At 51.2% G+C, this 10,491-nt stretch overlaps 3 protein-coding genes across 9 annotated transcripts in view; 1 reads left to right on the top strand and 2 right to left on the bottom strand.

The window, feature by feature from the left end:
• The window catches only part of GOLGA2 (golgin A2), a 24,653-nt gene extending 24,108 nt beyond the window's left edge, over positions 1 to 545 (bottom strand). For 4 of the 7 annotated variants that reach the window (XM_027687431.1, XM_027687430.1, XM_027687433.1 and 1 more), the window contains exon 1: positions 176 to 545. In XM_027687431.1, the coding sequence (XP_027543232.1) occupies positions 176 to 223 (48 nt within the window). In that variant the 5' untranslated portion in view covers positions 224 to 545. The remainder of the gene's footprint in view (positions 1 to 175) is intronic. The other 3 variants (XM_027687429.1, XM_027687434.1, XM_027687432.1) reach the window with 1 other exon arrangement.
• On the top strand, positions 222 to 4,200 carry SWI5 (SWI5 homologous recombination repair protein). The gene is given in 8 exon segments (XM_027687928.1): positions 222 to 322; positions 489 to 696; positions 1,087 to 1,179; positions 1,181 to 1,299; positions 1,405 to 1,453; positions 1,881 to 2,002; positions 2,959 to 3,053; positions 3,507 to 4,200. Coding segments are annotated over 8 exon segments (852 nt in total). The 3' UTR covers positions 3,572 to 4,200.
• A 1,835-nt stretch (positions 4,201 to 6,035) lies between these two features.
• Positions 6,036 to 10,452, bottom strand: TRUB2 (TruB pseudouridine synthase family member 2). Its single transcript, XM_027687690.1, has 8 exons — positions 10,339 to 10,452; positions 10,104 to 10,244; positions 9,877 to 9,951; positions 9,275 to 9,336; positions 8,879 to 8,960; positions 8,256 to 8,328; positions 7,710 to 7,846; positions 6,036 to 6,955 (listed from the first exon to the last, which is right to left on the bottom strand). The coding sequence occupies exons 1-8, from the start codon at positions 10,430 to 10,432 to the stop codon at positions 6,657 to 6,659; spliced, it is 963 nt and encodes a 320-aa protein (XP_027543491.1). The 5' UTR covers positions 10,433 to 10,452; the 3' UTR covers positions 6,036 to 6,656.
• Between the last annotated feature and the right edge of the window lie 39 nt (positions 10,453 to 10,491).

The raw sequence follows: 10,491 nt of genomic DNA, 5'->3' as shown, positions 1-10,491 counted from the left end.
AGCGAGGGGGCGGCGGCCCGGCCCGCGCCCCTCAGGGGAGGCCGCGCTCGGCCCGGCCCGGCCTGGCCCCGCCGGGGCTCCGACCCGCGCGGGGCCCGCGCAACGCCGCCGCCCCAGCCCCGCCATGTGGTGCGGTGACATGTCGCGTCCTGTCCCGTCCCCCCCGGTCCCTCACCTTTTTCTTGGCCGCAGCCAACCGGCTCTGCCTGCTGCCGTCCGCCATGTCCGCCCCGCGCCCGGGCCACGTCAGCCCGGCGGGAGCGGCGGAGGCGGTGGCGGCTCCGCCCCCGGGCCGGCCCCGCTCCGCCCCGGGACACCCGCGGTGACACCCGGGACACCCCGCGGTGACACCCTGACAACACGGGACACCCCGCGGTGACACCCCTGCTCCGGGACACCCCAGTGTGGCACCTCGCTGGTGTGACACCCTCCGCCCTGGAGACACCCTGGACCGCCATGTGACACCCGGCGCTGTCCCGCTGCTGTAGTGCCCCGATAACCCCGAGCAAACGCCGGGAGGAGCCGGGCCGGTTCAGCCCCTGCGATGCCCGAGCGCTGCCCCAGAGCCCGCGGCCGGCGCAGGCGGCGGGACAGCTCTGTGTGATCCTGTGCCCAAATCCTTTGACCTTCCCTGTGCGGCAGCAGCAGAGGCTCGGGCAGCTCCGGGACGGGGACACGGCTCCCTGCGCCAGCCGGGCAGGGGCTCCAGCGCTGCCCGAGCGCCGTGCGGGGCCCGGAGGGAGGCGGGACACGGGGACACGGGGACAGCGGGAGCGGGAGCGTGGGCAGCGCTGACCCTGCGAAAACAACATTGTGGGGGTGTTTGAGGAAAGACTGGACGCGGCACGCGGTGCCGTGGTCTGCTTGACATGGTGGCGTCGGGTCATAGGTTGGGCTCCATGATCTCAGAGGTCTTTTCCAATATGTGATTCTGTGTGAGTGATCCCGAGACTCTGTAAGTCCCCGTCCCGGCTGAGCCCCGGCGCAGAGGTGGTTCTGAGGCGGTTTTGAACGGCACCGAGTGTAACCACCTCGACTGCGGCCACGGGGACAATTGTGTCCTGCCACATCTAATGTCACCTGCAGCCGGGCCGTGACAGGGGACTACAACTCCCGGCGTGCTCCTCGGCAGCAGGACTACAGTTCCCGGCGTGCCCCGCGGCGCCACCCGCGCCCGTGAGGCGGGAGACGCGAACCCGGAGCCCTGAGCCCGGAGCCCTCAGCGCTGGCCGAGCGGGTCCCACCGAGCACCGCCCGTAGCCCGCCCCGCCACCCGCCGCCGCGGGCCCTGCCCAGGAGGTAGGAGCGGCGGTTCCCCGCTGCCCCCTCGCCTCCCCTCCCGGGCCGCGTCCCCGCCGAGGCGGCGGTGCCCGGCCCCTGACGCGGCTCCTTCTGCTTTGCCAGGGCCTCGGGCGGCGGCCGGCGGAGCGGCACGGCCGGGTTCAGGGCACCGGTGAGTCCGTGCCGGGCCGGGGGCGGTGGGTCCTCTGTCCTCTCCCCCCGCAGGCCGCTCGCACTGCCGCGCACAGCGGGGAGTGCTTTTCCCTGGGGGGAGAAATCGGTCATTCCCTGAGTTAGTGCCGGCCCCGCAGTTTAGCTCCCCTCCTGGGAGCTCGTAAAAACCAAATTTTGATTTTTCATTTTCACTTCACGCTGTAAATCTCCGGAGTGCTGTAGGATGTGATATGGAGCAGGCTAATGCTACATAGACCGATCCCTGTCTTACTTAAGCTCCCCACTCCCTGCCCAGGGGATATTTTTTTTCCTTTTTTCTCCTGTTTTATCCAGTGGCACACACACTATTTTCCCATTAGTGCCCACAGCACTGTAGTGTCTTATCCAGGGCTGAGTTGCTCTTAAATGTCTTCTGTGCTCTACAGGTCCCATCTTCAAGCTCCTTCCAACCTAATGGAGCCAGTGAAGCAGCCCTGAGGTGTGAAATTGAAGAGCTGAAAAGGAAAGACCTTGCTCTAGACCAGGAAATTGCACAATTATTGTCCGAGTATGTCCTTGGCAAGCTCAGTGTTCACTTTGTTGCCTGAATTATTTTTGTTTTTAAAACAGGAATTGGAGCTGAGAGCTGACCTTGTATGATGACGTTGTTATGGTGCAATGTTGGTTCCAGTGTTGTTGTGAGTGATGGAACCTGAGGGAATTCTTTCCAATTTATTAAGTAAAGCAAAGCATGTTTTACTAGGACCTTGCATAAGAGGATTTTAGCTTTATCCTGTATGTTCCTGAGGTAATTACATGTTAACTGGGAACAGATAATTTCAGCCCTTTGTTATTTGTTGTGAAGGAGTGATATTTTCCAAGGTAAGTATAGTGCATAGGATGGAAATGGTAGAACAACAAAGGCTGTTGCAAAACCCTTTTTGGTTTATCCTCAAGGGTAAACAGACCTTTTAGTGACAGGACAAGAGGAAATGGCCTCAAGCTGTGCCAGGGAAGGTTCAGGTTGGACATCAGGAAGAATTTCTTCACTGAAGGGATTGTCAAGCATTGGAAGGGGCTGCCCAGGGAGGTGGTGGAGTCACCATCCCTGGAGGTGTTCAAGAGATGACTGAACGTGGCACTGGTCTAGTTAATATAGTGGTGTTTGGTCAAAGGTTGGACTTGATCTCAGAGGTATTTTCCAACCTTAATGATTCAATGATTCTATGATTCTTAATTTTTTTTCCCTAGCTAGAGATTAGAGATACATATAAATGGAACTCACCACAGCCTCCTTCTGTTTCTACTTGATTCTGAGAACTTGAGTGAATTGTCTTGATGTGGCAAAAAAACCCTCAAAATAAGGATCTGCTCCTCTGGAGCTTTGATGTGTATGACTTACAGCAACTGCACTTGCTGCCTTCAGTTTCTGCTTTTGAGGTGCCAGACTTTGGTGTCTCCCACAGCAGCAGGAACCCCCAATCCCTCTGTGCCATTTGTGACCTTTCTGGTGTTATCTTACAGAGGCTACAGCCTGGAGGAACTGGAGAAGCACATCTCTCTGCTCCATGAGTACAATGAAATCAAAGATGCTGGGCAGATGCTGCTGGGCAAGCTGGGTAAGGAAGGGGAAAGCTGCTGGAGAACTCCTTAGTTGGTGTTTTCATACAGACACAGAGAGAAGCTGCTGCACCACAGAGGCAGAGCTTGTGCTACAGACTCTTCACTTCTAGGCTTGTATTACTCAATCATTGTGCAAGCACAAATGCTTCTGTTGTTGTTTTCTTGGAGTGTTTTCAGGACTGAACATGGGAAATAATTGTTATTTACCAGTATTTTAGTCTCTGCTATGGATTACCAACATTTGAAAAGCCTTACCAGTTTTTGTCAGTTTTCTTCTTCATATGCTTAAAAAAAGCAAAGTGTTGAGACAAGCAGGCAGCACAGCTGCAAAACCTTGGGTTGGTTTCTTGGCTGTGGGAGGTTGTGTGGGGTAGCTAGGGCAGGAAAACACAACTTTTCTTACTGATCTGATCTATTTTTAATAAAAGCAATGGTATTTTTCTTCCTAGCTGTTATCCGAGGGGTCACTACAAAACAGCTCTACCCTGAATATGACTTGGAGCTCAGTGACTAGTCCTGAACCTGGAGGCTGCCACGTCCTGCAGAAGTGACTGTCACTGGGCACACGTGTTGGTGTCATCCTGATTTGGAACTGGCAGAAGGTGCCCTCTGAAGGATTTTTAATTTAAATGTAGCATTGCCACAGGTGTGGTTTAACAGGCTTGTTCCTAAGAATCTTTGGAACATGAAAGTTGTTGAGTCTATCAACTGTTTTCTGCTGTTGGGAAAGGGATGTAGGACTTGGGTTAATTTCATCTACTATGTGATCAACAAGATTTTTATTTTTTTAATTGGTAAGGTTGTAACTCAGGTTGATGTTGAGACTCTTGCTATGAAGCTTTTGCTTCCCTGCAACATCCTGGGGCTCTTTGGTTACTGAATTGATAGAGGAAGTGAGGACATACAAATGTGCAATGTAATAGCTGCTTTGAAAGGAAAACCCTCAGAAGTGGGGGCTGAAGTTGTGGTGGTTTGGGGGTTTTGTTGTATGGTCAAATCTGGAGAACTCTGGGTGTTCTGCATTTTTGTACTTACCTGCTCTGGTATCTGGAGGTTTTGTATCATTTCTGTAGTAAAATGGCAAAATGTGAAGTTGTGTTAATTGTCCAATCTGAATAAAGCAGCCTTCACATTTCTCAGTAATTCACTTTAAGAGCCTTTAAAACATTACATGAACCTGGGAACAAATTCTAAAACCCTTCTCAGACAACTCTAACATCTCTTTCTGTCCATGAAGACTGGGTGGCAGCATTGCCCAGGAATGGGCAGGTGCAGAACCACCTTTCTCTGCTCTAAGTGCAGAGTCACTGAGAGCGAGTGCTGTCCTGGACAGTGATGATGTTGGGAGCACGAGTGTTTCAATGTCAGTGTTAGGGTGACTGCACAGACTAAATTTGGCTGCCTTGGGCAGTTCTAAGTGATGAAGTGCTCTGGTGACTGCAGATCCCTTGTCCTTTTTTCACTCAGGCTTGATGTCCTTCTGTCCATTTCTACTTTCTAGGACCTTCCTGCCCAGTGAGTTTCCTCTCTAGTCTCCAGTCAGACACATGCTGCAGTCTGCTCGTTATTTCCAAATCTGAATCAAATTAATCTTTGTTGTGATTGGAAACTAGGAACCAGTCACAAGGCTGCTGCTGAGAACAGAATTGTTTTTGTGCTCTTGGCTCTGGACCTGGCACAGAAACATCACTAATTAGTATCTTGTTTTGCCTCAAAAGCTGTGGGGAGGGGTCTCGAGCAGGGGCAGAGCCAGCCTGTGGATTCCACGATTCATCCAAGCAGGTCTCTGCTGATGTGCAGCTGTGCAGTGTATTTACTGTGGCCAGATCAGAATGGACTCTCGGGGGAATGGTTGCAGGTATATCCCACACTCTGCCAAGGGTGGAAAATTCCCATGTTTTGGAGTAGTTCTAAGGGGAGGAAAAAAGGCACAAGAAGGCAAGAACTGGGAAATGCAAACTTTGTTACTAATGCTGCTATTTTGGCTGGTATTTTGTGTGTGGAAGAACTGGTTCAGCCTGGAGTGTTCCAACCCTAATGTTCCTCTGGTGATGGCACATGCAACTGGAATTTGGTTTTGCAATGGGAAGTATGTATGGGAATTCTTCAGTTTGTGTTAGGTGTGTACTGTGGGGATGAAGTATAGTCCACTGGAAAGTTACTGAAGGTTATTTAAGGAGTGAGAAGTCCATGTTTTCTTCCCATCTGTGTAGCAGCACTGGGACTAAAAGTTGCAGCTGTAGCTGTGCAAGTGTCCTGCACAGGGGTTACACTTCAGGTAGCACAGGGCACAGTGCCTGGGGAAGGTGCCCTGATCCCAATCCCTTGTCCGTGGAGGATAAACACCCACAGAACAACATGAAGTAAGAGCAGAATGTCCTTGGGGAGTCCCTGCTGCTGGCACAGTGGCTCTGCCACGCGGTGGCAGCTGCGTTCCACGGCTCTTCTGGCTGCTCTGTGCAGCCGAGGGAAACCCAACATTGAGAGATTCCACGGACTAAATGATTCCTGGAATACTTCAGGACAGGACTGCACAGTTGCCATTGAGGTACTTCATCGTGGCCCCTCCGACTGCCCTTCCCAGAGCTACTCTTGTACCTTCATGGCTGTCACCTGGAGGATGAAATACGCTGGCTTTTGCCCAAGTCCAGGAGAGGAACAGAACAGATCTGCTTTCTATAAATAAACCTCCAAACTCGCTAACTAAGTGTAGAGCTGGAAGAACACTGAGTGCAATAATGGTAAATGTAATTCACATTTTTTAACTTAAATTTAGAAAGCGTGTTTCTGCTGAGTTAGGCCCAGCTAGAACGAGCTGACAGAGACCAAGTGGTGTCACAGAGCTCACAGAGTTTCACCGAAGGGCAGGACATGCTGTCTGCACAGAGCTGCTGCAGAGCAGGATACCAGAGACCCCTCAACACCCTTGGCTCCTCAGGGTAAAAAAAGAATTTAAAAAAAAGTAGCATATAGTGGGATTTTTTATGAGTCAGTGTATTCATGGATGAGTACTGAGCCAAGAACCAGCCTCTTCTTCCCCTTTAGGTCACTTGCAGTTTTATTTCTTGTGTCTCCTGTGCATCAGTCCCCATTACAAGCCACTTCTCATCACACACACCTATTCTGGATATAACCATTTCCTTGCATTGCTTTGGCTAAGCTGTTTTCCCTGCACATCCCTCATTTAGCCTGATCTTGAGTCTTGTGTCTGAAAGCAGGGCTAATGGAAAGAAAACACTCTAAGGCAACAGAGGGAAAATAAAATCCATATAGTAGATAAATTATGCTGCCAGTTGCAAGGAGCAAATCTGTGCAGTCAAGGGAATACAGCTCTCTAAGACGCTGTTTCCTGCTGCTAAACAATTTGGGAATGGGTTTTTATATCCCTTAGCAACCTAATGTTCTCAAAGTCAACCGGAATTTTGGCACAGCTACCTCCCGTTAATGAACTGTTTGTGATGCTTTCAAAAAACTGATACAGCCTGTCACTGGGAAAAAAAGAAAGCCTCTGATTAAAGTCATCTCAAGGAAAGGGTGGAAGTGAACTGCAATTAACCTCTTTCCTTCCGCTGTCCATCAGGGATTGCTGCAGGGATTGCTCATGGATGTCCCCCCTCAGCACTCTCAGCCGTCTGCACATCCAGCTGATGAACAGGACTGTTATCCCGATGTCCCAGTGTTTTCTCTATCTCTGTTTCCACTTTAAGCCGACAGTTCCGAATGGCATCCTGGATACTGCGCAGGTCCCACTGGGTTCTGGGCAGGGCATCGTCCAGCGTGAAAACCCCGTCGCGTGTTCTCCGCACTTGTGTGCACACGGCTGAGGATTTCAGCTCCAGGCCGATCTCGTGAACTACCTTCCGGAGGTACTGCTGGGTCTCATGCAAGCAGTGGATTTCTAGGAGGACAGAGAGATTCCTTCAGAAGCAGCAAAGCTTTGACACCAGCTCAGACTTTGTAAATCCAGACATCACTTGCAGTTAGGCTGAAAGAACTGGTTTGGCAGAAGACACTATTTAAGATACAGCATGGGTGGATTATGATTTTCTGGAATACTGCAGGGTGTCTTAGCCTCGCCCAGAGTGAATACTTTAGGAAAACAAACCCATAAATACAAGAGAATAATGTAGAAATTCAGGTAAAGGCAAAAATAAAAGGCACTTTTTTAATAAGGCAAATAGTTTGTGAGGAGAAGGAAAGTGGATGCAGGAAAGCAAACCACGCTTTAAAAAAAACCAACAAGCCAGCACTGAAATGCATTGCACTGAATCACTGGGATAAGAAGAATTTTGCCCCTTAGGTATTCATGATGCAAATTTTCTGGCCTCAGACTTAGATCTGGAACTGGCAGGGAAATGAACTGGGTGTACAGCTGGATGGATTTACCAGAGCAGCTTAAGTACTGTGAAGATTCCAGATCTTGCCCTACCAAAGAATCTTTCAACCACCCTGAAGAGTTCATCAAAAGAGGAGATGCTTTGGTGACTTTGGAAACTACAAATCCTTAAAATTTTCTGCAGGGATTAGCAGATACAAGTTGATGAGAAATTATCACCAAGTTATTTTGCATTAAATCACAATTCAGAAACTGAATTTTACCAACTTATTTGCCGTAACACAGAGTTCCCCAGTACATTCTGGGCCAGTCCTACCTAGCTGGAATTCTGGAAGTGCAAACTGGAGGCATCGGATCGCTGTGATTATCGGGGGGCTTTTATCCATGGGACGAATCAACCCTTTGACAGCCAGCTCATAAGCCTCTTGTGTTTGCATATCAATGTTAGAATACCTGGAAAAAGAAAAAAGGGGGCAGAACAGACATTTAGTACTTCTCTCCAATGGGACTTGAAATATCTCCACCCCCAATAAAGCAGAGCTGCAGTCTTTGTTCTTGAAACTGCCTCTCTGTTGAGTTTTTGCATATATTTTAATACTGTCAGTAGTGTAGCACAGTTTGGGAGGGAAGTCATGTCTGAAAGATATTTTTGTCAGCTAATGTAGCAAATTGGTCTTAAAACAGCTGGAGATTTTGGGATACAAGAAGGACACTTAACTGCAACCTCTCACCAGAGCACTCCCAGTAACTCCTCTCTGCCCCTGGCAAGCATTCCAACCTTTAACAAAACCCTCTCATTTGTTTTAAAGACCAGCAAATGGCAGTGGGATCAGGTCAGCTCATTTCCCCCTTGGATACCCACATCAGCAGGGCCTTGTGGTTTGTCCCTTGAATGACAGCGAGAATCCGTTCCAGCTTCTCCCTTGTAATATGATCTGCAAATATTAAGGCAGAAACAAAGTCTCAATTATCCATCCAGAAACTGGAAAGAGACAGCAGCCTGAAACGTGCCACCCAGGTATTGCTGTCCCTTGGGCACTCACATCAAAAGGGGCTGATGAGAGGTGGCCTCAGCAGAGCCACTTTCCCTGGCTGCACATGGAGCAGCACAGCACTGGACTGCAAAGGGAAGAGTTACCTTGCTTAATTGATTTCAAGATGTCAATGCTCCAGTTTCTCTTATTGGGTGTTTGCAGAGTTTCATTCAATGAAAGCTTTTAACTGCTATCACCAAGTGTGATTTACAGAGATCTGGGTCTTGACCAACCCAGTAGCAATGACTGTGGCCAGCACTTATACTGGCTTTTATATTTTATATTGTGTTATATTTAGAACAAGTGGGCTGCAACATCAATAACAAACAGAAACCAAGTAAGGAGCAGCTTTTGTCGTGCAATTCACCTGGTTAAATGCTTTGCAGTTAGTGTGCTGTTTGGTGTTCTGTATTTAAAAAAAAAAACAACCCACATAGGATCAGTTTCTTACCAAATGTTGTCTTCTCTATTAGCTTCCCTGTATCTGAGAAATCATCAGTGGCTTTACCAAACAGCCCACCAACAGTGTAAACCTGGAAGAAAGGCAAAGAGTACAGTTTAATCAAAGAAATACTCCCAGCAATTGAGTAGCAGTGTTGTGCCATGCAGCTGCGAGGAGTGCAGGCTACGAGTGTTGCACACAAAGACAGCAGCATCCGGGGCTCTAAAGGCCATGAGTGGATGCTCACGGGAAGGGTAACATTCTGGACCTTGAAAAGCTCTCAAAAGCATTGGTGGGTTTGAGACTCAAGAGCAGAATCACCATCACAAAGTCCAGGGCACCGGGGTGGGACCAAGGGTATAATCACCCTCCAATGTTCTGAGGCCGTTCAGAGCCAGCACCTACCTTGGTCAGGTGGCAGTTGTACAGGTCAGTGAGCAGCTTGTTCCCATGGCCAATGCCAAGCACTGAAACACAGAAAATGGGGAACCTGTTATTCAGCCACTCATGAAATCACTGATCTGCATTTATAGAGCACTGCACACTCGCACCACTCTTTCCCCTGGACAGGGCTGTATCTCCTTAGGAGTCACGTCTGAGCAGTGCAATTAGACCCCCAAATGATTGCCTGTCATGAAAATTTTAAGGCTGTAACCAGAGTTCTTGGATTTCTCCAGAACTTTACACCTGGGTGCTTGGGCAAACACTCAGCAGTGACACAGCGAAGCCAGTTCAGGTGGTAGAGCAGAGATGGGGGGTTATGTGGCAGTTCAGGAGCTTGGAGTCCCCGAGCAAAGCCCTGTGTGCTGGCGGTAAGGGGTCACTCCCATCTCCTGGCTTTCCCAGCAGCTTGTGGGGTGTTTCTTCCATGTTTTAGCACTTATGCTCCAGCTGGGCTGTGAGACCCGAGGGCTGACGCTTCACAGTGGCTGAGCTTCCACCACTTCTTCCCCCTGCAGAAACCCATCACCTCGCAGAACATGGTGCCACTCCAGGATGAGACCCACCGAAGACTCCTGAAGCCTTCACGTCCAGCCGGTGACCCGCTCCGATCTTCAGCTGCCTGAACCGCGGGCCTTGGACTGCAACGGAGACAGCGGGGGGTCAGTTCACGGAGCCCGCCCGGGGTTCCCACCATCCCCATGCTCCCACCACCCCGATGCTCCCATCATCCCCCAGCTCCCACCATTCCGATGCTCCCACCACTCCCACCTCCCCCAGCCAAGGCCCTTACCGAGGGGGTGGTCGGCCAGCACCGGCACCCTGGTGGGCACCAGCTCCAGGGCCCCGCCGCCGCTCGGTGCCGGTGCCGGTGCCGGTGTCGGTAGGAAACGGATCTGCTGCCGCGGGGCGCGTCTCGGCGCCGCGTTCAGCTCTGCAAAGAGATGCGGGGGGGAGCGGTCAGGGGCGGCCGGCGACCCCCGGGGGTGCGATGGGACGGGTCCCGCCGCCGGCCCCGACGCGCTCACCGCGCAACAGCCGCGTCTCCACCGCCTCCCGGACGCGGCACCAGGCCACCCCCGGCGGCTTGTACACGGCGAAGAGCCCGGCCGGCACCGCCATGCCGCGCTCCCGGCCCGCTCCGCCCCGTCCGGGCGCTTCCGGGGCAGCGCCGGGGCCGG

Source organism: Neopelma chrysocephalum, unplaced genomic scaffold (genome assembly GCF_003984885.1).
Source record: "Neopelma chrysocephalum unplaced genomic scaffold, ASM398488v2 Primary Assembly neopelma1_74, whole genome shotgun sequence".
NCBI lineage: Eukaryota > Metazoa > Chordata > Aves > Passeriformes > Pipridae > Neopelma > Neopelma chrysocephalum.
This window is presented reverse-complemented; position numbering and strand designations above follow the sequence as displayed.